The 27,335-nt window shown below is 39.1% G+C and overlaps 1 protein-coding gene across 5 annotated transcripts; it reads left to right on the top strand.

Moving 5' to 3' along the window:
* The first annotated feature begins 638 nt into the window (after positions 1-638).
* On the top strand, positions 639-26,641 carry CEP83 (centrosomal protein 83). 5 transcript variants are annotated; one of them, XM_082772661.1, is made up of 17 exons: positions 639-885; positions 1,915-1,947; positions 5,227-5,484; positions 5,830-5,980; positions 6,753-6,845; positions 7,141-7,272; positions 11,809-12,060; positions 13,216-13,347; positions 16,527-16,641; positions 18,045-18,189; positions 18,327-18,476; positions 19,140-19,215; positions 20,169-20,326; positions 22,969-23,098; positions 23,972-24,075; positions 24,828-25,008; positions 25,734-26,641. In XM_082772661.1, the coding sequence occupies exons 3-17, from the start codon at positions 5,336-5,338 to the stop codon at positions 25,917-25,919; spliced, it is 2,154 nt and encodes a 717-aa protein (XP_082628787.1). In that variant the 5' UTR covers positions 639-885; positions 1,915-1,947; positions 5,227-5,335; the 3' UTR covers positions 25,920-26,641. The 5 variants fall into 5 exon arrangements, with proteins under 5 accessions (XP_082628787.1, XP_082628789.1, XP_082628790.1 ...); XM_082772663.1 differs by lacking the exon at positions 1,915-1,947 and having other exon boundaries at positions 639-833; XM_082772664.1 differs by lacking the exon at positions 1,915-1,947 and having other exon boundaries at positions 5,324-5,484.
* Positions 26,642-27,335: the final 694 nt, after the last annotated feature.

Here is a 27,335-nt window from a genome sequence, read left to right as displayed (position 1 = left end):
CTGGCAATAGACACCTAACCCTGTCTGCTGATTTTAGTTACCTAGATAATTTTATATTTTAAAATTTTTCTCCCATGTGTCCTCCCCCCAAACTCCCCTGAGCTCATGCTGATTCCTGACGACATTTCTCATGTCCTTTGCTGTGGATGGCCGCTGTGTGATCCCGATGTGCAATCCTCGCCCTGCAGCTTACAGCCACTGTGACGGGGGAACCAGGGCTCAGGGTCCATGCACAATACCGTCTGCCTTAATACACTGCTATGTTATGTTATGTTATGTTATGTTATGTTATGTTATGTTATGTTATGTTATGTTATGTTATGTTATGCTATGCTATGCTATGTTATGTTTATTTTTTCTCCTCTTTTTCCTGCGGGGGTCATCGCTAACACCCGCACTCCACAACAGCACGGAAGCCGTTTTTAATCCTTATTAGAGGACTGCTGATCTCCTCAGGGGGGTGCCTGTGCTGGCCTGGGTGCCCACGTCCCCTTTTAGGGGATTTCACAGGGGAACACGGCCCCGGGCTGCAGCGGGGCCGGGCCGGGCCGGCTCCTGCTCTCCTCCCCTTCCCTCCGCTCCCCTCCCGCCTCCGCGCACGCGCGCGGCCGTTCCCCGGGCGACACCGCCCCGCGCGCCCCGCGCGCTGCTCCCAGGCCGCCCCGCGCCCCTCGGGCCGGCGGCGCCATTTTTAAACGGCTCCCGGCCGGGGGCCGCCGGGCGCAGGGGGAGCCCCGCGGGGGCGGCGGGAAAGGTAACGGTAACGCAACGGCAACGCAACGGCCGCGGGCTCCGCTTCCTCACACGGGCTTTGCCTGCATGGGCACAGCAGGGTAAATGCTGCCGTGTTCGCCTGTAGGAGCTGTGTAGGGCACGCAGGCTGAGGTGAGGAGTAAGTCCTGCCTGAACGCCGCCGGTTTGGAGTCAGTGTGAAGTCTTGTCAGCAGCAGGGGAAGTGCTGTGGGCTGTACAGCTGTGTGCGGCAGGCTGCGAGCTGTTGCATCTCTAACCCCAGCTGCAATGTTGAATGAGGCTTTAGTGAGAAGTTTCTCGTCTGTATCTAAGGGTCTCTTGTCATGGGAAAAACAAACAAACAAACCCTACCTGCTGTATGCAGACAAATTGTTGTGGACTGCAGCTAGGAGACTTACCAGATGTAACTCCTGTGACAAATTTCAGTTTGATCAGTGGCTTGTGCTAGCAGCTTGGCTTACTATGTTTTTAAAGCAAAACCTTTAATCCTGGATTAGTTTATAACCCTGTTTGTTTTCTTTATCTAACAAAAATAACCCTATTTCTATTATAACCCTATTTCTGTATAAGGCAGAAATGGCAAGAGTAACCCCGTGTGCCATACATGAGGATGGCACTGCGAAATCCTGTGTCACAGGGTGGGTTGGGTTGGGAGGGACCCTGAAGGATCACCTAGCTCCAACCCCCTGCCAGGGGCACAGACACCACCCCCAGACCGGGTATACTCAGATATGCCTGGCTGTTGACACTTGTACTTCAAACAGTGTTGTGAGAGCAGTGACAGTTGAAACGAGACTGATGTCTTTTATAAGTTATAAATCATAGAGGTGTTCTCCTATTTCTGCACTTAGGCATGCTCAAACAGTAAGTGTTTATTTTCACTGGATTCTCAACAGTGATGTCTGAGCAGTTGCCCAGACTATAGAGATTCCTATGATAAAGGTTTTCACCTTTTGCTGATTTTTTTTTTCCCAGTTTATTTTGTATTTTATTATTATTATTTATTTTATTTCTTATTTCTTAAGTGTGGTTACTTTGGCTATTGCAAAATGTAAAATATAAACTGTTAGAGCAGTACACAATCTAATTTCTCAAATGATAGATAAATTTGCTTTTAACTTTGCTATTTTTTTTTTTTATTTGCTCAGTGTTCGTGGGAAGTGTGACCTCGGGTGTGTTGCATAGTCATTTAAGGTAGGGCTAATTTAACCTAACTTTGTTGAAAAGCTGAGTGTCTAGCCCAAGGCTGTGACCACATGAAGGTCTGAACTCCTGATGTGACAGTTCTCTGCTCCTGAAAGGAGAGAGGCGTGCTCCTCCTTCCGCCACCTTATTTGTCTCCTCGTTTCTTTGTGCAAGCCAGTACCAGCTGCCTACTTTCACTGATTCTGTGGCTTGTTGGGTTTTTCCTTATGCTGGAATGACTCACTGGCCTCACCAGAAAAAGAAACTATTGAGTGTTTTCTGCTCGTTTAACTATTGGCTTCTTGAGTTAAAGCAGTTCATAGAAGGGTCTGATGAATGGCAGTTCCAGGAATAAGGATGAAGGAGGGAGGAAGGCAACCTCTCATTCCTGGTGACAGGGAGCTGTCAAGTGGGTTACGGTTTCTTGTTAGCTCTTTATCTGCTCCGACTCCACAGACCCTTAAGCAGAGCAGTAGTGTTTGGAATCACTTGGTGAGGCTCTGCTCTTCCTTTGAGTGTCTCACTTATTCTTCCAGACAAATAGCTTATTGTTCCATGAGATGTGGCAGCAGTCGTTGCAAAATTACATTCAGAGTACTATCTAATTTAACTGTTTAATGTTCAACCATGGTAAATTTATGTGTGTTAGCATGGTCAGAGGACACAAAGAAGAGTCGTGAGTGAGTTGTGTCACCCAGGCTGGTGCATGCTGGAGTCCTGGAGTTGGGCTACGCCATGGAAGCGAGAAGGAGGCCGTGGTGGTCAGAAATTATAGCGACGTCTTCATGTTTTTCTCTAAATGCAAGTTTTCTCACAATTTTAAGTGGTTGTAGAAAACAAAATTTAAAATAATGTAGCTCAAAAATCTTGTGAAAGAAAAGTCCTTTCATGATGTGTGGATATAAAGGAGAGAGATGTGAAGTACATCTTTAAAAAGTATTTCTTTGTGTATGAAAATAGCTCTTTGGAGGAGAAAGGCAGAACAAAGGTGACTCTTGGAAATGTAGTCGAGTTACTTCACTTGACTGGATATTCTACCAAAAATATTAACCAATATCAATATATAGATATATGTATATTATGTAATTTCAGGTATTAAGTGTGCAAAACATGAGCTTCAGGACTCTGTACCAATACCTTTCCTTGTGTACCTGTACAAAATGATGTTAAGATTACATAGTATGGATTCGGGGCAGTTGATACAAGTTTGCAGTTTTGTAAATTTACCAAGTTTTATGTTATCTTATAGGTGGAGAATTAATTTTAGATATGCTGGGGTTTTAGTTTCTTTCAAGCATGTTTTATGGTTTTCTACCTTTTTGAACAGGTGTACAAGGGAAGGAGTTTTAACTAGTGTTCCTGTAAAGTATTACTTAAAAAAAAAAAAAAAGTGTAGTCCTGCATAATTTTGAAGAATATTTTAGGTCTAATCATTGACTATGAGAAAGTGCCACTAGTACAGAAGAGATTCATGTTAGTAGGGTACTTACCCTATAGGGCCAAGACAATGGTGAGTGTTTGCAGCACTGTGAGGACTCGTTTTGTTTTTGAAGAAAAAAAATAAAGGTATTTTATTTAATTTTATTGTAAGAAAGTGTGTAGGCTAAATATCACAAGTCGCTTCAATGATTTCAAGGAAAGAGGTCTTACAAAGTAATGAAATTTCTGGTACTGTAGATTCTCTCATCACCGGGAATGTAAATCCTGAAGTTTGCCACTAGATGTCCCTGCAAGCCCAAATAGTTTTGCTTCCTTAACTACATAGTGCTTAGGTTTTTGAATGTGTGAGACGGATTTGTAAACCACAGATGCGCACACAACTGGATATGTGTTTTGCTTTATAATCTGTGGACTTTCTGATAGTAGCCAAAGCTGTGAGGAGTGGATGTATTTCCCATCTTCAGCAGCTTGGGGCTGAAATTACAAACGGTTGCATTTCCATTCTTTTTTTTTTTTTTTTTTTTTGGTTGATTAGTTCTCAGAAAACTCCATGTTTTCTGGAGTCTTTGTATCTATAATGCTGCTTCAGAAGCATCTCCTCCTCCTTATCCTCTCAGCAAATTTGAGTAAAGCAGGATAAAAGAAATGGCTGTTGCCACCTTGCCTGTGCCGGTATTGGGACACTTTCCTCTCACCTTTCCCCATCCTAGTAGTGGAGGAAGAAAATGGGCACTAAATGTGCCGTGCTTATTTATCTGTATGGAAGATAATTTTCATCTCGCTTGTAGCTCAGGGTTTATAGAATCAAATGGTGAGTGCTTAAGGTAGGCCCATGAGAGATGTTAAGAGTGGAATACTAGAAAGCGTTACGTATACAGCTGTGTTGGAGAAGGAGGCTAGCTAGTTGCAGTGATGCTGGAGATTTGACTTTTTTTTGCATACCACTGCAAATACGGAGTTTTTAGGCACCAGTCCAGTACTGCCGAAAGCCCAAAATGTCAGGGTAGCTGGTTTCAAAGCTTTATAACTTCCCTAAAATTCAGTTGCAGTCCTCCCTCCCCCAGATCCTTTAGAAGCACCAGCAATAACCAGTCTCAGGCAGTGCCTGGTTTCTAATATCGAGAAGAGCCGATGGGGCGCATGTTATAATACTTCCTCATTTCTCAGCATCTGGCAATCTGCAGCTTTCTCACACCCATCTGAGATTGTCACATTTAGAAAAACTCTTGCTGGAAAGGTCACATGAAACCACCAGAAAAACTTCAAAAACTAGAAGTGACATGTATCAATGATGTGTTTCAGAGGTAAACTTTGGACAATCTGGAAGATACCAGCCTGTGAAGTTGTAACTCTTCCAGAAGTGGCCTGATAGGAGCTCACCAGTGAGCATTATCTCCTGTTCGAGGTGATGCGATGGTGTGTGGAGCAGTGCAGTGTGTTAGGATAGTGCGACAGACTGTGATACAAACAGCTTTTACTACTTCGTATCTGATGTCTGTGACCCCTGCTTGAATCCTAGTTAACAGGGCATAATTAACATCATGGTTTGATTCTTAGTGTGCAGCGCTAGTAAAAATAACATTTTGTGTGGCCTGATGGTTAAAGATGCTTGTTTTGTATTGGCTCAAATAATCTCCAGATTTAACTTTATGCTGTGTCCCTAGGACAGCTACTACACCTCAGGGCAGGTAGAACGAGCAGAGAAGAGTGGCCCTTTCAGTAGGGGATTTCTAACGTGAGTTACAGCCGAGCTTGGATTCTTCTGTATTGAAAGCAAAAGTAGCATGTGAAGTCTTTGAAGTGTGAATGTACTTGATTGCTAACTACATGGGTTTGTATTTCTGTCAGGTGACCCGATCTCCTGGGATGTCAGCTGAAAAGGTGCACGGCGATGTAGATTTGTAATAAGTTCATTTTTTTTGTCCTCTTAATACCCATCGTGAAGAGTCACCATAAAATGGATGCTTTGGGCAGTCTCCTTCCTCCCATGGCTGGGAGTGGTGATGTGGCTAATTCACAAGAATTACAAAAACTTCTGATTGATGAAAAAATGCGATGTGAGCACCATAAAGCAAATTATCAAACTCTAAAGGCAGAACACATAAGGTACAGTATTTTAAACAGGTTTCTTCATTAGAGCTGTTAAAAGATGAAGCAAAATCTTAGGTAGAAGGGAGTTTGTGTGTGTTAGCTGTTTGTGTATTTAAGGACATATTTCAGTATTGTTCACTTCAGAAAAACACAATTCAAAATACCTTAAGATATTGTAGGTGAGGTTTCTGTAGCACATTATCTGTTTGTAAATATGGAATAAGTTTTCAATATGTTACAGGATGAGGGTATTAACTTCTTAGTTCTAACTTGATATTCTTATTTTTGCATCTGAAGATGAGGTTTCTGAGCTTAAATTTATTTTAGATTTACTCTCCAAATTAATATTTTACCTTACAGGTTGCAGGAGGAATATACAAAATTACAAGATGAACTGAAGCGGTTGTTGGTTGAAAAGCAGACTGTACATGAAAAATTCCAGTTTCTCCTTGCTGAATACAGAGAGGAGTTGTTGGGTAAAACACAAGAGTTGGAAAGACTGAAGACACAGGTGAGGCAATTTACTAGTAGAGTTTAATATGTATTTCAGTCCTGGAACAGGGCCATGTTTATGTTTCTGTAACAGGCATACATTTGTCTTGAACCTATTTCAGCTATCTTGAAACCTGCCCGATCTGAGGAATGTTTCTTCCTTAGAATGACTAACTATAGGATGAAATTGTTTTGTTTAATTAAATATTCTAAATTCTGTTCGGTACTACGTTAATAGTAAGATCCTCAGTCTCTGTCCATGCATGTTCTGTTCCTGCTATGGGGAAAATCGTCTGCCCTGTTGGATAACTTAGATGCCTTGTAGCATAAGTGGTTACAGAAGTAGGTGTTTGTTTCTCTTCATGGTGGCAACTTTCTTCATCCTAAAAAGGAAACAAACAAACAAACAAAAAAAATACCAAAAACATTTAAGATCATTTGGATGACATTTTCTATAATTGTTTGTTTCCCTAAACTAATGCAGGACGTAGTTCTTAGGAAACAAACACAGCATCTAACAAAGGATCCCCAGACACTGATTGACATTTGTATTGCTTCTACCAGTGAATGCTGACATTTTAAATGTCAACATTATTATCTTCCCAGAATATTTTTAGATCATTAATATCACATTTCTTCTGTAGCTACCATTGAAAAATTCTTTAGAAAAACAGAAAATAAAACGGAATTCTTAAAGCCATGCTTGAAATACTTTATTCCTGGATATTTGGCCTGTCACAATGTAAATAAATGAATAAGACTGGTTATTTATGATACCCTTCTGTCTTAAGGTCCTAACTCCTCAAAAGTTAGAGCTGTTAAAAGCACAAATACAGCAGGAATTGGAATCTCCTATGACAGAACGTTATCGGAAACTAGAAAATGTAAGTATAGAGTATTTAGTAGTATTTTATTTCATTTAGAGTAGTGATGACCAGTTTAATTGTTTCTAAAAACCTTAGGAAATTAAAACTGAAGGGGGAGCAAAATAGGACTTTTCCTTTGGCTGGCTGGTACTGTTTGCTACTGTTGCCTGAGGCAGTGGAGGTTGAAACCCTGGAAAAGGGAGAGGGAGGGATTCATGTCTACAAGTGAAACTTACGAAGTGACAGGAGCATTGCATGGATGAGAGAAATAAAACTGAAAACTTTGGACTGATTTATTTTTTGTCTCACTCAGGAAGTGGAAAAATACAGAACAGAATATAACAAACTTCGTTATGAACATACTTTTCTGAAGTCAGAATTTGAACATCAAAAGGAAGAACATGCACGTGTTTTAGAAGAGAAGAAAATAAAGTATGAGGCAGAGGTACATGGATTATGCTAGTTTAAATTGTATCTGATGACAAAACCACTTGAGGGGTTATCAGTTTGACATCATTTCATAATGTAATATTTGTTTCTGATCTTGTAATTCTCAAAACGCTTTAATGACTTAACCCTAAGGCTGTCTCTTTAGGTTTGTTTGGTGATGTGTTGCAATATCATTTGTGCTATTATAAGTTAGAGTAGACTTGCCTTCTGATAAGTAAAGCTACTGGCTGTCATTTAAATGCTTTTTTAAAATCATATTTTTGATAGAATTTGAGACATTAAATTAATAAGTTATGAGCAAGTGATAGAAACTTAAATTTTTAAATTGAGGAAGTTAGGCAAAAACACCAGGAGGCCTGCATGGTTGAACAAAGGAGCTTCTGGCCAAACTAAAGCAGAAAATGGGAGACCTGGTTACCCAGAATATGGAGAAGGCTGAGGTACACAATGACTCTTCTGCCTCTGTCTTCACTGGCAAGAGCTCTAGGCACATAGCTGAAGTCCCAGAAGGCAAAGGAAGGAACTGGAAGAATGAAGAACCTCTCACTGTAGGAGAAGCTCAGGTTTGGGACCATCTAAGGAACCTGAAGGTGCACAAGTCCATGGGACCTGATGAGATGAATCCCCAAGTCCTGAGGGAACTGGCGGATGAAGTTGCTAAGCCACTGTCCATCATATTTGAGAAGTTGTGGCAGTCTGAAGTTCCCACTGGCTGGGAGAGGGGAAACATAACCCCAATTTTTAAAAAGCGAAAAAGGAAGGAGGACCCAGGGAACAACAAGCCATTCAGTCTTGCCTCTGTGCTTAGCAAGAGCATGGAGCAGATCCTCCAGGAAACTATGTTAAGGCACATGGAAAAGAAGGAGGTGACTGGTGACAGCCAACACGGCTTCCCCAAGGGCAGATCATGCCTGACAGATTTGGTGGCCTTCTAAGATGGGGTTACAGCACTGGTGGATAGAGGAAGAGCAACTGATGAGGAAGACCAACTACCTGGGCTTGTGCAAAGCATTTGATGTGCTCCCCTATGATGTCCTTGTCTCTAAATTGGAGAGACGTGGATTGGATGTGTGGACCGCTCTGTGGGTAAGGAATTGGCTGGATGGTCACACTCAAAGAATTGTGGTCAACAGTTCAGTGTCCAAATGGAGATGAATGATGAGTGGTGTTCCTCAGGGGCTGGTGTTGGCAGCAGTGCTGCTTCATGTTTTTGTCAGTGGCATGAACAGTGGGACGGAGTGCACCCTCAGCAAGCTTGCTTATGACACCAAGCTGTGTGGTGGGACACTCTGGAGGGAAGGGACGCCATCCTGAGGGAGCTGGACAGGCTTGAGAGGTGGGGCTGTGCAAACCTCATGAGGTTCAACAAGGCCAAATGCACCAGTCCTGCATCTGGGTTGGGACAATCCCAAGCACAGGAAGAGGCTGGGCGGAGAATGGATTGAGAGCATCCCTGAGGAGGAGATTGAGAGCATCCCTGAGGAGGAAGAGCTGGGGGTGTTGGTTGATGGAGAAGCTCAACACAAGCCAGCAACGTGCTCCCGCAGGCCAGAAGGCCAACTGTACCCTGGGCTGCAGCAAAAGCAGCATGGCCAGCAGGACACGGGAGGTGATTGTCCCCTTCTACCTCACTCTCCTGAGACCCCACCTGCGGTGCTGTACTCAGCTCTGGGCCCCCAGCACAAGGACATGGAGCTGTTAGAATGAGTCCAGAGGAGGGCCACGAGGCTGATCAGAGGGCTGGAGCACCTCTCCTGTGGGGACAGGCTGAGGGAGTTGGGGTTGTTGAGAAGGCTCCGGGGAGACCTGACAGCGGCCTGCCAGTGCCTAAAGGGCCTACAGGAAAGCTGGGGAGACACTCTGTGTCAGGGAGTGTGGTGATGGAACAAGGGCCTGTGCCAGGGCCTCACTACCCTCACTTCCCACAGAGGGTAGTGAGGCCCTGGCACAGGCTGCCCAGAGAAGCTGTGGCTGCCCCATCCCTGGAGGTGCTCAAGGCCGGGCTGGATGGGGCTTTGGGTAGCCTGGGCTGGTGGGAGGTGTCCCTGATTATCTTTAAGGTCCTTTCCAACCCAAAGCATTCTATGACTATATCCATGGCAACTGATCACAAAAGAAGAGAATATACTGTTGACAGGACAAGGATACAATTTGAAACTGTGTGGGATCAGGACAGTGATCGTTGAAAGGATACTAAAAACTTTGGTATCTTTATTTCAGTTGTGTTAACTCTTGAATAAACAATCCATAAATTTTTTGTTTCAGAACTGAACTTTGAAATGAGTAGTTAAATAAATTGCCAGTTTGTGTTTTAAATATATGCAGCTGTGTAAATGAGTGTTGCATATGTGATTTGCATATTCATTTAAGTATTTGTCTGGGAGTATATCACAAGATGCTAGATTTGAATGTATTAGTCCCAACATGAGGTACAAATTAAGGGCAATCATTGCTTTCAAATCAGTCCAAATTCACAAATGTGGTGCATCAAAACCAGAACACTTGTCCTTCACAGAGCTAACCCACCGTGCTGCTTTACAGCCGGCCTCTCTTGTGGGCTTGCTGGATGTGTGCTGGTCCTGCTGCAAACCAGTATGCTTAGAGAACATGGAATTACCTGGATGGAGCCCAGGGCACAATATAATCTAGTTTCACTTATTTAGAATCCTTTTAACCTCCCCTGCCATTTAATGCAAGGGTACTACAAAAACATCCTAATTCCTAAATGCTGGTTTGGACATGTCATGCAGTAACTCTTCGATCTGTTCATAAACGGGATTGTGTGGGTATATGCTGCAGAATTTGGCATTGCTCCATAGAAAGCACTGATTAAATTCATAAATACAGTGCTGCAGATCAGAGTTGGGAAAGTGGTCTCCAAGTATGGAGAGAACCTTTTTCCACCTTACTTTCTTACTCATTTGCCCCCGGTCTGCACAGAACGTTCTGCCACTGTAACTTAGTTTGAAACTCTGGGATCTACATATTTATAGTGTTTGCTAGTTAGAGTCTCAAGATTAGTTCATACCTATCATGCTGCCTCGGGAACTTGCTTTGGTTTCTGTCTGACAGGGATGGTTCACATTGACTATCTTGAATTCTTGGCACAGTACACCAGGTGTGGCCTTAAAACTGCTAGAAGGGTGCAGAAGATCACTTTTGGGGACCTGCTGGCTATTCTTTTCATAGAATCATTAAGGTTGGAAAAGACCTCCCAGATCATCTGGTCCAACCATCCCCCTACCACCAGTGTCACCCACTAAACCGTGTCCCTAAGCACCATGTCCAACCTTGAACACCCCCAGGAATGGTGATTTTGTTAGTCTCCAGGAGTCAGTTGGTTGTCTTTGCTGCAGGGGTGCTCTGCTGCCTAATGCTGCAACTGTCCACGAGGACACCCAGCTGCCTTCCTGTGGAGCTGCTTCCCAGGTAGCTGCCCCCAGCCTGTACAGCTGCGGTGGGTTACTCCACCCCAGATGTGTTGCTGTGTACTTGCTCTTGTTGAACTTGAGGTTCCAGTCAGCACATTCCTTCAGTCAGAGGAGCAGTTCTTCTTTCAAGCATATTGACCATTCGCCTGAGTTCAGTGTCACCCACAAGCTCGCTGAACGTGCACTCCTGTCATCCAGGTCGTTGATAGGGACATCAATCGGTATGGGAGCCTATACTGACCCCAGAAAGGTTCCATCAGTTACAGGTAGTCAGCTGAACTTTGCATCACTAATCACCACACCTTAAGCCATCCAATTTTCCACCCAGTGCATCGTGTTTATTCAGCCCATATCTCACCAATTTGGTGAGAGAGGGAAGATTATGGGAGATTGCATGAAAAGCCTTGCTAAAATCAATTTTTTTACAAGATCTACTTCGCTCTCCTTTTCTGCAATGCCAGTCCTAGAAAGGAGAGAAGTAAGCTGAGCAAGTCTTGACCTTGATAAACCCTGTTTCCCATTGTCTTGTCTTTCACGTGTTTAAAAATCAATGTTAAGAGGATTTGTGCCACAGCCTTCCCAGAGGCTGATGTGAAGTTGATTGTCCTGTAGTTACCTGGGTCCTCCTTCTTGACCCTTTTGCCCTTGATGCTGGGTGTGCCATCTGCCTCTTCCCAGTCTTCCAGAGCCTACTTGGGTTGCCATGACCTCTCAAAGATGATAGAGAATGGCCTTGTGATGATATGAGCAAGTTCCTTCAAAATGCTTGGGGGCATTCCAACGACTAATGTGTGTCCAGTGCATTAATGATCCCTAACTTTTTTTTTCCTCTACTCTGAGTACTGCTTTACTTCCACAGATTGCTAGGTGGTTCACGGACATCTGAGGACAAGCCTTATCGGTGAAAATTAAAGCCAAAAAAGGTGCTGACTACTGGGGCTGTTGATTGTCCTATTTTGAGAGAATACAAATGCAAATATAATCTCATAATTTTTAAATGTGCACTGCTGCACTTTCCTGAATTGTCAATCACTGTATTTGTTGCTGTCTGACACGTAATCAATATAAAGGCTGTTCTTTTTCCAATTAACAACGATCAGATTGCAAGGCTGGAGAAAGATAAAGAAGAACTCCGTAATCAGCTGCTGAGTGTTGATCCCACGAGGGACAGTAAGCGTGTGGAGGTACTCTCCAGAGAAAAGGCACAACTGTATCAGAAATTAAAAGGCTTAGAGGCAGAAGTAGCAGAACTAAGAGCTGAAAGAGACAACTGTGGTGCACAAGCAGAAAGTGTTCAAAGAATACAAGTCCGACAGTTAGCTGAGATGCAGACTCTGACAAGGTCTCTAGAGGTAAGATTAGTATTATTTTTTTATTTTTTAATTTTGTCTCCTTGTAGAGAGGAGTGAGAATAACACTTAACCTAATAGAACTGTCACTGAGGTCACTAATAATTTTGCTATTGAATCCACAATTTGAATTTGTAAATTTCAGATTTAAAAGTAAGGTGCAAGTACATTGCAGTCTTACTACCAATTTAGCTTTGGGAAGGTGGAGAGCTTACCTGAGAGATTTTAATTGATCTTCCTTCTAAACATTTGAGTAATACCATATACGCAGCCAAAAAGGTGTTCAAGTCAGCACTTGTCATTTAGTTGGAGTTAGAAACTGGTGACAAGGTGTTAATAATCTGCTACAGTAAATTTTCAATTTTTAAAAATTCCTTTTGTTTTTAATCAATCTACCTGTGTCTCTCCGTTCTCCAACATATTACCATAATTATTTGGTTCTCAGCTTTTGCTTACCCTTTGAAGAACCTTTGGTATTTCTGAACAGTTATATTTGCTGGGATTCCTCTGCATTCCTCGTCTGTGGTCTTCAGGTCTTGCTACCTGTCTAGGTAGTGAGTCTTTCTGTATAGACTTCTTGGACAGCTGCAACATACAGATGCATGGTTCATTTTCCTTTTTACTTTATAAGTGCTATATATACTTGTAACAAAATGCAGTGAATCTCTGTCAAGTACTCTGATTCCAACTTAAAAAGTGTCACGATATTCTTCATTTAGAAAACTTTAAAAGACCCTGCCAGAAATAGGAAATTTAGCTTGGAAAAAGTAAGGTGAAATCCTAGGTTATACTGCCTTTTTGATACTTTAGTAAATCTCACGGTCTTGAGCCTATAATACTTACACACTGGTGATACCGGTGTTTAGAGCCGAGCAGGAATTTACGGGTAGGAATATGTGCTGCCTCCTAACTAAGCTTTGCCTTTTCAAGTAGGATTGACAATGTGTGTGATTCTGTGCATGCAGTGTTAATAAAAGCTTTTGTTACTTCTGAGTAAAGTATAAAACCACGTGCTGTTGACCAGAAGTTAAATATTTTTAGGTATTATTATTATAAAAGGTCATTAATATCTTGAAGCCCAGATCAACGGAAACATGCAGGTGAGTAGCTAGAAACAGCCTTGCTCCAAAAATGTAACAAACACCTCCTTTATTCAAGGCAGAAAAGAAGTCAGCTGAACAACAGATTGATCGAGTTGAGAAGGAATTGCAGATGAGTCATGAACAAAACATCCTTTTAACCAGCAAACTTCACAAATCTGAAAGAGAAGTCAATTCCTTAACTGCTAAAGTAAGTGCTATTATGATATTCTAAATATACATTTTTCATACCATGTTTAAATTTCTGTTCATATTTTACGTTAAGAATAAAATAACAACATTTTTCTTCAGTGACTTAAAGTAGGCTTGGAATTTTTTTCCCCAATTTCACTTGTAAAATATAGAATGTGACTTCACAGGAAAAACTTCATCTCTAGGAACATCTCTAAAGATTGAGGTTATGCTTTTTTAACTTTATATTCTAGGTCTTTTCTCTAAACATAACAGTGCTCAAAGAGGTGTCTTCAGGTTTTTAATACTCATGAACATAGCCAGACTTCTTTGACTGCAAAAAAGCATTTCTAACCCATGAATATTTTTATTTATTTTTATTTTTTTTAATAACCTGTGTAAAGTGCAATGGAGCTCTAAATAGATACTATTTTCCTTTCTTTAAGTTGAGGTATGGCTTGTTGATTTAATTAATTAATTAATTATTTTTTAAGTATCCTTGGAGCAGGCTATGTTAGCTAGAGGCAGCAATCCGCATCAGAATCACTGCTGAGATCTAGGTTGTGCTAGAAGTGGGACAGTTGTGTAGCCCTCCCCTTGGGCTGATGTCAGCATAGCTTGTACAGAAATGTTTCTGTACAGTGCTGCATTGTATCATTTCAAGTAGATTATTGTTTTACAAAGTTTGAGTATCTTAGCTGTTGGATCAGCACCGTATCTAAGGGATTTTGTTTTGTTTCTATGCCTTTTCTCAACACCTTAGAGAAATTTTTAGAAAAATACTTAGGTGAAAAAAAAATAATCAAAAGACTTCTACTATAGGGAAAACCTGAAAGTGCTTAATAAGAAACTTGGCATCGCTATTTAGTAATTCAGAATAATTAGATTGTTATGGATGCCAGATTCAGAGTTTTATCTGGTTGCATCTACTCCTCAGCTACATAATGTACAAAAGACAGACCTTTATGTAATTTTGTATGTGGTTATTTGAATGAATAAGCAAAATTGAAGCACTAGTAAATTGTTTTACCTTCAAATGTTGCAGAATAGTTTTATTGCTTTATGTAAATCTGAGTCAGCACACTCATATTTCATTCCTAATGAAACAGGTACCTGGATAAATGTTAGCATTCTGCTATTTCTCATTCTGCCCTTTCTGCAGAAAATATTGGATGATCATTTTTAGCACATTTGTCAGTTTTTGCTAGCAAACTTAATGTCCTGTGTTTTCTCAGTCTACTAGAAAGGCTTTAGTTATTTCTGAACTAACTGTAAAGCCAGTAGTTTTGGTCTCGTATGTATAGTTGAATGCAGAACTATTTTAAGCTCTGTGTTGACTCAAAGCTATCCTGTATTTCTAAATATTCTCCAAATTAACACTGACGTGCATTGTATGGGTATGACAGACAACATTGGCATAATATTTCTCAAAAAAAAAGGTACCATACAGGAAAAAAAACCCTTCACTTTCTTCCATAGTTGTTCTTCAGCAACCTCGGATTTCATTTAAGATGTGTTTCACAGTACACATTTATGAATGTGAAGTATTTCATTTTGATCCTTTGTCCTAAAAAGTTCAAATTTCCCGTAAGAATAGGATCTGCTGGTATTTTAGTGTCTCAAGCTTGTCTAAATGAAAAATAAACTGGAGGAAGAAACTTCTTTGTTAAACATTTTAAAATCAATAGCCTATCAGAATGTCTAATCATCACCAGTCTTTTTGTATCATCTGGTGTTCTCAGTTTTACAGCTCTGCACACCTGCAGAAGTAGGAGAAAATTATGTTTCTTGAAGGGATGAAAGTAGGAAATAATTTCTATATACTAACATCCCTGTCCCCCCAAACACTTCTGTACTCACTCATACTCATTGCTGAACAATTGCATGCATTTGTGTTGCGAATCTGTGCCTTAAAAAAGCCACCTTAAATCTTTCCAAGTTGCCCTCAGATGTTCTCAACATCATATATAAGCAACCAAATCCACCATGTAGTTACTTAATAAGCTACTATGTCATTCTTAACCTTTTGCCACTTGCATGTGCTAGCAGGTTGTAATTACGTTTGTCACTGTGAATGGATTTTCAATATAAGTGCTTTCCTCTAGGTATTTAATTCTCATTGACCGTGTAATTACTGTGTATGAATGCCTAAACTATAAAAAAAAAAGTTTTTGTGCAAGCAGTAATTGTCTTTGATTTGATATTCTTAAGACTGCTTTTATGAGGCTGTTTGATGTGCATGTCTTAGCTGCAGAGAAGTATTTGATTTAAAATGCACTTTAAATCTATGAAGACTTTGACTTTGAAAGTAGTGTAGCACTCCAGGAGGTCAAGGGTGATTAAGGGATAAGTGGTTATCAAATTGAAATGACTTAGGGGAAGCAATGGATACCCTGGTTTTGCATATCCCTGCTTTGTTTTACTCCAGGGAGATTACATTTAACTTTATTTTAGTTTGACTCAGAGATTTTTAGTCGGAAGTGAGGTATGAGCAAAGTGACATGCTAATGCCTGAGTTAGTGAGGCATCAGGGTCTTATGCAATATTGGTTCAGTGTCATAGCAAGAGAGTTCAAATGAGTAGTCTTCTCAAAAATATGCCAATGGTCACAGGCTAGCTTGGAGCTATGTCTATGTCTATGTTCATGTCTATGTCTAGTATTTTCTCAGAAACTGAGTTTTTGTAGGCAATCCTGCACGTTTGTGTGCAAATCTTTGTAAAGAGTATCTTCTAGACTTGTAATAACTTGTAATGAACTGGCTTGTAATAATTGGCTGGTTAAAGATGAAATACGTGCCCGTAGTCAGAAAGCTTGTTTCCCAGAATGGGTAGTGTATTTGGGCACTTTAATGTCTTCGTCAGGGAATATGCAAAGTTTGTGTTTCAAGATAACTGATAATACATCCATTAGCCTGTAATAATACCAATCATCATTTGGGGAAACAGATCATGTCAATAGATGTAGTGCTGCAGTATCCATATAAGCACCATTTAAAAATTATCTGCAAGGCTGGATATTCTAGAATGGCTTTCAGAAAAGGAGTAGATGGAAAAATATTTACAAAGGTGTATTTAAAATAAGCGTAATTACCCTTATTTCACAGATTTTCTTGTTAGCAAAGTATCGCCTGACAAACTTTGAGCTGCAAATACATACGTATTTATTTTCAGTGGATTTTTTATTTTTCTAATTCTTAGGTAGAGGAACTTAAACATTCACACAAATTAGAAGTAACAAATGTCAAACTGGAGGCAGCAAGAACAAAAAGCGAAGCAGAAAGAGAGAGAAACAAGATTCAAAGTGAAATGGATGGTAAAATGTGCAATTAATTTCTAGTGGTTTCTTTTATAACTTTCAGTTAGAATACTTCAATTATTTTTCCTCTAAACATTCCCTGGCAATCTTTACCTTCTGCTTCTGGTCTAGGTGATAGATCAAAAAATGAATTTTGTTATCTGAACTGTGTCCTATCACTTGATCTATCACACAGGTTTTGAAGGACAGTTACAGAACAACTTGCATTTATGTAAATTAATGGATTTGTGATACAAATTGCACGTAATCTGTTTCAAATCATGTCCCTTCTAGGGCATTTTTTTCCTCTATTGTCTAATTCTACAGCCTTTTGCACTCTGCTTGAAACCTTAATGTATTATAAGGCTTCAGTGTTTTGTTTTCTGCTTCTGAATCCATGGAATGGAAAAAAAAAATGGGTTAGGCTGTCATGTGAAACAAAATCTAATTTCTAGTTTGTTCTTTAAATAAAATAGGCAATGGTCTAAACTACCTAATATATCTGAGCCTGTAGGCAATGTGTAATATTCTTCTGTAGTGAGAAGAACAAAGCTTTCTAGTACCAGTTGCTGCTAATTTAAATCACTTTACAGCTTTTAAGTGGACTGTCCTCCCTGATTTACCATAATCTCAAAATGGTACCTTCTTCTTCCTGGAACAGTTATTTCTGTTGGTTTGTTTTACTGTTAAGTATCCCAAGAGCAACTAAGTGCTGATTTCTGTATCAACAATGCACTTATTGCAAACTAAAAATGTTGGACCCTATGAAATGTGAAGTACAGACAAGATTAGAGCCAACCTGAAGCTGCCTGTGGAATCCGACTTGTATCACCGAATTAGCTAAATAACCAGGAGTTATTGTTATAACTTGTCTACCTATTTGCCTGTGGAACCCAGATGCCTTTTACCATGTGCATCCATTGTTCCTTTGTGTGGAGTCACAATTGTAGAAGTGAAGAATTTGGTAATATGACTGGATTAAAATGGGAGATTTGCTGTAGCTGGGTTATTAATTTCAATGGTCACCTGCTACTGGTTTCTGTAAATGTAATGTCCTCTGTGAAAATAACACATCTTGCTTGACCTTTTCTTAGCTATTGTGGGGCTCTTTTTTAGCCATACACAACTGTGTACTAGAAATAACTTTCAAACTTAAATCTATGATAATACCACCTATTACATTTGTATAAGGATTCCAGTGTAATGGTCACTCTTCAAAAGTTTTCTGAAATGTTGCTGTTACACGAAATGTCTTCTCTCTTTTATCTGTCATTTAATTTCCTTCATTCATTTACATTCAGTGATGTGAATTCTGATTTTTAGTTCCCTTTTTGCAATTTATAGTTATGCTATTAATGGATTTCATCAAGTTGATATCAATAATGACATTTTAACTTTTTTTTTTTAAATGTATACTGTAGGATTGCTGTCAGACAACGAAATTCTTAAGGCAGCTGTTGAGCGTCATAAAGTGCTTTTAGTAGAAAAGGATCGAGAGCTAATTCGTAAAGTGCAAGCTGCTAAAGAGGAAGTTTTTGAAAAAATTGCAGCCTTACAAGATGAAAAGTATGTTTGTTGATTAATTGCTCAACTTCTAAAAGGGCTGGGAAGAATGTTTTGAGTAGCTTATTTAAATGTCATTCCTAGTAATAAACTCTTGGCACTTTGTCATGATCTTTGGTAAATATTGTTTAATATCTCAGGTTAGAACTTGAGAACAGATTAGCTGATCTAGAGAAGATGAAACTGGAACAAGATACTTGGAGACAAACTGAAAAGGATCAGTATGAAGAGAAGCTACGTGTTGTACAGCTGGCAGAAGAATCTAGCAAAAAGGAACTTCAGCGTCTGCGGTAGTGGTTTTTCTAACCTTAAAACAAATTTCTCAATTTTTTCCATAATTTCTTTACAGTAGTCAGTATAAAAGTTAACTATTTACAGGTGCATAATTGTTCATTATGGTAAATAAAACAAATGACCATGCGCAGTGTGTAAAAAGATGGCAGTAGAAAAAAATATGCTGTTTGTAAAGAGTTAACATTTTTCATCCAAACCATAACAAAAATTCCAATTTTAATGAACATTTTAAAGAAGTAAATTTGCATTACCTTTGTTAAAACTTGGTCCGTGTTGGCTGCTCGGAAAAACACAGTGTTAAAATGAACTGTCTTTCTTTCCATGATAGCACCATATCATCAACTGGCAAACTGGAATCCTAATATGATATCTTTCTGAGATGGTTATTAGAATTCTCATTGAAGTTGGTTTGCTACAGTATTTATATGAAGATCAGTATGAGGAAATGAATAAAAGTCATACTACAAAAAACAAACGAATAACCTATTTCTTAATCCTATATGAAGCCTAATAATCAATAAAAATAGATTTTTAATCACTTAATTTGAAAGGCTGCTAAATATTTATATCATATATTTTGTTGCCAGGCTGATTTTTACTGACTTCTAACATCAATATTTTAATTAGGTTAAAATAATTGTATTTCATACAATTTTTAGATTAAAAATTCAACAGCAAGCTATGCAGGCAGAGGAGCTAGAAGAGAAGAAACGTGAAAGTGGCGATCTAAAACAGGTAAGAGTTTATTGCATTGTAATATTTTATAGAGAAATACAGTCTTTCCTGCAGTGATCATGTCCAGCATTTGAAGATCAAATTGAATTTTTAAAGCTTTTTTTCCCCCAAGGGACAAAATGTATTCAGTAGACATATATATATTTTTATTTTTTTTAAAAAAAAAGTGTACAGGAATCAGTCATGCTTTTTTGGACCTTCATAAATGGATTACAGCTTTTCGCTCCATGCAGTTTTTAGGTATCAAGGATTTCAAAGCTGAATGTTTATGGACTGGTATATTGAAAACGGTTATGCACTATTTAACTGGAGATTCAGTTTCCATGGAAACTTATAAATTGTTTCTAGGTAATGCTCTGCATTTATACTGCATCTCTCATCTGAGGTTCTTCAAGTGCTTAACAGATGTTTGATAAATGAATAAACTGGTGTAAAGTGGTATATTTCTATCACAAAGTGAATTGATGGCAGTGTTGGAAATAAAACCTAATTCTTTTAACTCCTGCTCACCCATACTGTTACCTAGTAGGTAACAATATGGGTGTGCATGGAAGTCATCTGGAACCTGCGTGCACCTGAAGGTCAATGCAATATTTTCTTTTCCACTCTAGAAACTGGGGTATCTGTGAGTGGGGAGGGGAAAATGAAAGGGGAACAATCGGCCTTTCTGTGTGCTAACTGCAGAGATTGGACTTCTCAGACTGAAAGACTGAAGATTCCTGTCTTCCTTTCTCTTTCTTATTTCAACCACAATAGAAAATTTCTTCCTTGTCTAATAGTAATTTATTGTAAAACTTCTGGAGAAGCCATTAAGTAAGGAGAAAGGGAACAAATGAGATAGGTTTATGTAAGTTAATGCAGGCAGTTGGTGTCTGCATTTTGTTCTCAGTATCTCAAAATTAATTGTTAGTTATTTGCATATCTTCTCAAATGGAAAAATTTCATTTTTATAGCAAATTCAAGACATGCAACTCCAAGTTGCTTCACTTTCTCAGTCAGAAAATGATTTGTTGGATTCTAATCAGAAGCTGAAGGAAACAATAGAAAGACTGAGACAAGAATGTCAAAACGCCAGGACTCAGGCAGAAAAAGCTCAACTGGAAACAGAGAAGTACAATTTTTTTTCTTCATTTTTGGTTTAACTTTTCATATTGCCTGTATTGCTTTCACATGGATTACTTAGAACGGATTGTGGATTCCAAGTAAAGTCTGAAATTAAATGTGAACAGGAAATACTAGACAACTGCATATTTTTTTAAAGCCATAACTTCTGTTATCTGTTATGCAGTATGTATACAAGCTTTGCTTGTGGTAACTTCAAAAATAGGAGTTTGTTTCCATTCATGTCTGTTACAATTTACTATTGACTAATGAAATACACAATTTAATAGAAATAGGATCACATTTCATAAAGAGTGAATGTCAAACTTACTACGTAAGAGTAGATCCAGAATTTTGTATACAGTGTTTTAAGAGTGTTAAGAGTGTTTAAGCATGAAGAGTAAAAAAAAAAAAAAAGTGGTTGTGTGTTACATTATGCTTTGATAAGATTTCAGGGACTCAGTCTATATGTGTGTATATACGTTTTTTCCCTTTCACCACATACTTTTAGCTGATACGAGGCAAAAAAAAAGCCTCTTGGGTGCCTACTAGTTGCTCCCATCAAAATGAAAAATAATCACTTTACTTTAGTACACATGCGTGACCACATACAATCAAAACATGCTAAAAATTGCTAAAGGAAACCAAATCTTGTCCAGAGCCATTCCAGTAATGAATGTTTTCCTGGAATTTAAAGATTAATTTGTCAGTGGGTATGAAAGAGCTGTTCAATATTTCCTAGCCTAGTAACCAAATAGATGTGTAACTTGTAATGGATTATTGTGTTGTGGGTGTTAAAGAGAGTCAGTGTTCCAGATCAAATAGAAAACTTCTAAGAGGTGCCACGTGGTATACATACATACATATATATATATATATATATATGTATGTATATATATATAAAATCCTTCTTTGCTGTGGGTTGCTAATGCAATTGCACTATTGTCGCTGATTCAAGTATTGCTTTTCAGTTTAACATTTGAAGAGATTATTGCATTAGCACCACAGAGTGCTGTGTTTTAATGCCATCAGTGCAGGTGTCAGTAGCATGTTAAATACTTTGGATGTTTACTTCAGGAAAGAGTATCCATATTTTGAGTGAGATCATCACTCATTTACACATTTATGGGATGTAGATCTTTTATCAGTCAGGAGTCAGTTTTCCTGGGAAGGCAGTGACAGGAGCTTGGCAGTCCTCCGAGATGATTTTATAAATCTGTAGGTAATGTGAGATGCACCAAGTCCAATACTGCAGAAATTAAGAAGCTTTGCAGCCTACATGCAAGTCCTCCCAGTCTGCCCTCCTCTTACCCTGGGAGCCTTGGTACATTTCCATTTCTCTTCTGACTCTGTGGGTGATGCAACTTCCTTCCTTGGTTCAATAATTCTTTCGAGCTTGAACTCCAAGGGTAAAGTTGCATCAAAACAACTTAGCTTAAAGAGGAAGTGAAGTAAGGACCAAAAGATAAGAAGGCCTGAGATACATAGTTTCGGATAAGTTAAAATAATGCTAGTTGGGCCATGAGTAGGTAAAGCAGTTGGCTGGGTCTGGCTTAGGCTTGGAAATGAAAATGTGAAATGAAAAAAAGCCAAAGGCGAACTACTGAGACTGATAAAGATGAGAGATGAACTCAAGCAGGCACTTGTTTAGTGTTTCAGGAACGATATTAGTGGCATTTCTTTAAACAAACAAAAACTCAGAGCCTCTTTAACCACTGTCTCAGCTGAAATTCTTTTAACGTTAAGCAGTGCTTTTTGGGAAAACTCTTGGGTAAAGGGTGTTTGGTGAGAAATTTATGGAGATTCATTCAGACTCCCTGCAGGGAACCTGCATCAGCCCAAGACCAGAGTGGTATGGATACACTGATACCAATCCCTGGGCTGCATTTCTTAAAAATTGCTGCACAGAATCTCACTGTTTGATTTTCATATACTAGCACAGTCAAATAGACAGTTGTTTCTCTGCTTTGACCCACAGTGCAGATAACCACAATAAACAAGACGAGAAGCTGGCTCCTTTCCTTTGCACTGCTAGAAAGCACAGCCTCATTTTAACATCTTCTAACCATGCAAAAATCTAAACAAATTACAGATTTGGGTGGCAATGTGGGTTCAGCTGGGATGTTGTCTAGGAACCGTATCTGTGGGAGCTTCCTGTTATATTGGTGTTCTGGTTGGGAGCACACAGCAGTCAAGTCTGTACTTATCTGTTACAGAGGAGTAGAGCACACAGGGCAGCGAGCTACTCCCTTAACATCTCACCTCCCAAACACAGAAGGCAGTTGTCAGCCCTTCTGACAACTGACACTTGGCATAGTTGTCTAACGTTGTGCTCCAGTGTGATTATTTGATTTGAATTTAGAAATGTTCTCTGGACAGTTGGGCAACATGCCAACCAACAAGCAGCCTACAATTAACTCGCTTACTGGAATTAGTTTGCAGAATTTGCCTCGTGGTTAAACAAAACCTAGGATTACGTTAAGGCACAGGTTGAAATTTGGTGAATCTTGGACACAAATTTAAATGATAAGCTTCAGTATATAAACGTACGAGTTGTGAAAAGAAGCATTTATTTTAAGAGCCTTAAGGCCATAACCCAAAACACTGCTTTGTCTATATAACCTTTTAATCTTTTTACCTGATTTTTCTAAGGACTTTAGAATACAAACGTATTGAATGGCTGGAGGAGAAGCACATGCTTACTCAGCGCATCACAGAGAAAGAGGAGAAATACAATGAAGCGAAGAACAAGCTATGTCGAGCTGCTGTTGCTCAGAAAAAGGCATGTTGGCTCTTCCTTTATGAATGATCATGTTTATGAAAAGATCAGTGTTGCTTTGGCCAGCTAGAATTGTTTTAATATTACAAGTCTATTTGCAATCTACTGTGTATAATTATAAAGTACATCAGGTTCTTCAGGATTAGCAAAGAAACATGTTGAAGTGATATGCAAAAGAATATTATGGCTGGCAACTTTATTTTAGTGCCATCAAAGACTTTGTAAGGGTTTCCTGTGTGTACTTAAATGTTATTTTTGTGTGTTATTTTAAGTCCTTGATTAGTAAGGATGTTGTTTCAGGTATCAGATAGATGTTGTTCTCCTTTTCCTTGCTTATGTGTGACCCATCTGTTCTGTGTTGCGGTGTGGTACCCTTCATAATCTAAGCTTGCTTTTTATGTAATAGCTTGAAAGGAAAAAAATGATTGTTTATAAAAACTCAAGATTCGTTGGCAATTTTATTTGTTGTTCGTATACTGATTGTGAAACCTACGGAAAGTTTCTAAGCTCGTTAGAAGTTGAGGTCAATATGAGCAAAAAAAAAGTCACAGAATAAAGTGTACAGGTTTTTGTCATGTTTATACATGGCCATGTAAGGAATGATTCTTGTAATTACACAGCCAGTGAGTGTTAATACAGGCAGTCATCGACCAACGAGTGACTTACTGTGCCTTTTTCAGTCATAGCTCTGGGTTATTTCCCGTCTCTTTTGTTTTCTGTCCTGGGGATTCAGAACCTCCTAAGAGCATAGCAGTAAGAAAGGGAAATTCCTAAAAACTGTCACAGCATTAAACCATGTGCAGTCTGGGTTTAATTCTTACAGAAGCTCATATACCAAGGCGTTACTTAGCTTTGTTTGAAATGTCTGCTTGGCAGAGAAAGACGCTCAATGATAATAAACAAAGGAGGATGCAAGAGAAACTACAACTTCTGGAAGCCAAGATAGAAGAACTGGAAAAAGAAAATCATGTGTTAAATAGGTAATAAACATTCATTTTTCTTACCTTGAAAAATTATATATGGCTCAAATCTGACTTAGAAATATGGAGTACTTATGCCACTTAGTTTACTAACTGCAGCCAGTCTAATGGCATTTTCAGTATTAGAGTTCTTTGGATGGAATCTGTCTGTGACAGTTGTGTTTGTGGACAGCTAAGAGTTTATAAGACAACTGTAGGGCTGGCTCAGGTAGAAATGGAGGGAAAATATCTGAAGAGTATAGATGCTGTTGCAGGAATCCCTTCAAAAGAAGGAATTTATGTTTAAAAAAGAAAAAAAAGGAAAAGGTATGAGTGAAGCAGTGTTGGAGTTGAAAGCACAGTATGTGAAAATAAATGGAAGACCGGAAAGAAAAAAAGACTTCAGAATGGCAAGGGAAACAGACTTAACATCCTCTTTGAAAGAAAAGCTCCTTTTCTTTTTTTGCTCATTGAGCAAGCATGGAGGGCATGATTCAAATAATTAATGCAATGTGGCTCACTCCTGTGAATGCTATTAAAAGCTTAATTTATTCCATGTAAATTCTAGTCTGTAATGCAGCGGGTAGGTTGGTGTGTGCAGGGACTCTGAGGTGTTTAGGCTGAAGAATATACACCGATCTTCCACCTTCAGGATCTTCTGGTACATAGTTTGCCTTCACAGAGACAGTGAACAGCAGAGTGCTCACGGAGAGGTGTGCTTCTGTGTTGTGATAATTAAGGTTGTGAGCAATAAGACATCTCTTATTCTGCAGGCAGAATGTGTCCTATGAAGAATATGTGCGCCTCCAGAAGAGACTGAAGGAATTACAACGTAGGCACAATGAGTTCCGGAGCTTAATTTTGAATCCTAACATACCATCACTCGGTCCAGCCGGTGTAATGTCATCATCTGCCCTGCCTCCTGGGCCCGAAGTGTCCTTCCCCCTCCTTCAGGTGGTGATGTATTACCATGTATACGTGAGAAAATAATATGACAAAAGAGGGGTATTAGAACAGTCCTTCATTGAAGACCTTAGTCTTAAGGAAGGAAGGAGCTTTAGCTATTTGAAAAGAGGAAAACTCTTCGGAATGCATTTTTGGTGTTCCCTTCCTCTGAATAGGAAGGAATTCTTCAAAGACAAAGGATACGTTACAGAATGCCACAAACAGGCAATTTTAACCCTGCTCTCTGTAGTTTCTCCTTCTCCTGAGACGCTTTAAATGGCGCCTTTTGGACAAGAAATCCCATTCTGTTTGTATCAAACCATCCTTTCATAATTAAACACTGGTATTGCTGCTCTTGATTTCTTGTGTGCTTAAAAGCATTTTATTTACCCCGGTGAGCTTCTGAGGGTGGAAAAATCTCTCTAATTGAGGCTGGCCAGGCTGACTTTACTGATTCTTGGTAAGTGACGTAAGGCCTCAGCTTAGTGTGCATCTTCATCCGAGAGAAGGAATGCCTGCGCTCATTTCTCGTTGTGGTTATTTGTCTTGAATGTCAGAATGATATCCACTAAAATTTGGGATGGTGGTGGAATCTAATGAGTAAAAACATTCTGTTCTTCACAGTTTTTATTTTAAAACCATTAATAGTGATAATAATAATAAAGAAATTATTGCTCATTTTGGTCGCATGTAGGTGTGCAAAATGTAATACAGCAACTTTTATTGGTTTTAAGGAGGAACAGCATCAAAGAGAGCTTTCCCTGCTTCGCAAGCGTCTGGAAGAACTAGAAACCACACAGAGAAAACAGCTGCAAGAGCTTGCACCATCTAGAGAGCGAGTAGCAGTGGGAGCATACAGGGACTTAGCCAGAAACAAGACAGCCGAGGAAGGTGGTGCACAAGGTGAGGACTCCAAATAAAGCCTGTGAATTCTACGTAGTGTTAGTTTTTAGTAGCTTATCATTTGTACATGCTTTTGGTATTCTGCCAAACCATGACTGTATGTGCCTGAATTGCGTAAAAAATACTCTGCATAGTTTTGTATTTATTTTTGACAGACTGTTTAAATTATCAAGAATGTTGTTTTCTAAACAAAATCATTGTAAGAGTAACTGCATTTCGAAAATATCTTTATAAATGGTGTAAAAATATTTGGAAGTCAAAACCTGAAATAATCTTGTTGCACAAAACTTTAAAAAATATTTTAGCAAGGGTTGTGTGGTGCTGAAATTTTGACATTTGAAATATAAATTAAGATTCAATTTTCTGGAAAAATCCTAAAATAACGTAGTTGATAATATCCTCTTCCTCCTTTGATGTAGAAGTTATTGTATCGGTGTGGAATTTTGCTGGGTTGATATTTGGATTGTAAACCAGTTGCTCTAATCTACATTTGGAATGTTATTTTGAAGTTCCCAAGCACATAGACAGGATGAAATGAATTTAAAAAGTGATGAAAACTTTTTTTTTGCTACTCTTGTCAATGTGCCTCTTGTATTTTTATAATGGGCAGAAGCAATAATAATTTTTTTTGAAATAATGTAGTGGACTTGAAGTATAACAAATTGCCTTCACATTATGAAAATGTTTGTATTTGTTGTTGCTACTGTAATTTGTTTACTCTACTACAATAAAATCTATTTATTCAAGGTTTATTTACTTATTTTTTTTTCTGTCATTATCACTGTAGTAACAGAAAACTGTAAAGGATCAATTAGTCTTTATGATTTGATAGTGAAAACTTTTGTGGGTGTAAAAATTTTATCTGCTGTTTTTATGAAGATATCACAATGAAAATGTATTAGTGACATACGCAGTATGTTTTTAATATTGTTGTTAAATTGTAGTACTAGACACCTGAGGAACGAAACTGCATTTAATGACATTGTCATTAATATTGACTGAGCTTTGCTCTCCTGATGCAGCATTTTTATTTTCCATGCCGTGTGTCAATGTAAGCGTGGTATTGCATTTTCCTGGGGAATTTGTTAAACTGTTCTGAGAAAAGCAGTGTATTAGCCTGTGACCACTAGAAGCCATGGCAGGTGTTTCTGTCTCCTGGAGGATTAACCTGGAAAAGGTAACGGTCTGTGCCTGAGCTAACTGCCAAATGTTGTGCTCACCAGTGCTGATCATTATATGGTGCACCGTGCAAAGTGGTTGCCAAGAGCTCAACAGTCTCGTTTCTGTCCATGACACTGGGTATGTATTGTTCTGCAGGACTTCTACACGCTGTCAGGGCACGGGGAAGGGGATGTGTACAAACTAGGGAAGCCTTGGAGGGTAGAAGGCAGCTAGGAACAGGAGGAAGAATGATGATTAGCCACAGGTTTTGT

This window comes from Aythya marila (assembly GCF_965140915.1).
Source record: "Aythya marila genome assembly, chromosome: 1".
In the NCBI taxonomy this organism is placed as follows: Eukaryota; Metazoa; Chordata; class Aves; order Anseriformes; family Anatidae; genus Aythya; species Aythya marila.
The sequence above is the reverse complement of the archived record's forward strand: the minus strand, read 5'-3'. Positions and strand labels throughout refer to the sequence as shown.

What these genes read in the sequence shown, in the direction of transcription:
- CEP83 (XM_082772663.1), top strand. Translation starts at nt 5,336, where the DNA reads ATGGATGCTTTGGGCAGTCTCCTTCCTCCCATGGCTGGGAGTGGTGAT. An exon ending in AAATAAAGTATGAGGCAGAG is followed by an intron (nt 7,273 to 11,808) that starts GTACATGGATTA and finishes AACAACGATCAG; the next exon opens with ATTGCAAGGCTGGAGAAAGA. An exon ending in CTCTGACAAGGTCTCTAGAG is followed by an intron (nt 12,061 to 13,215) that starts GTAAGATTAGTA and finishes CCTTTATTCAAG; the next exon opens with GCAGAAAAGAAGTCAGCTGA.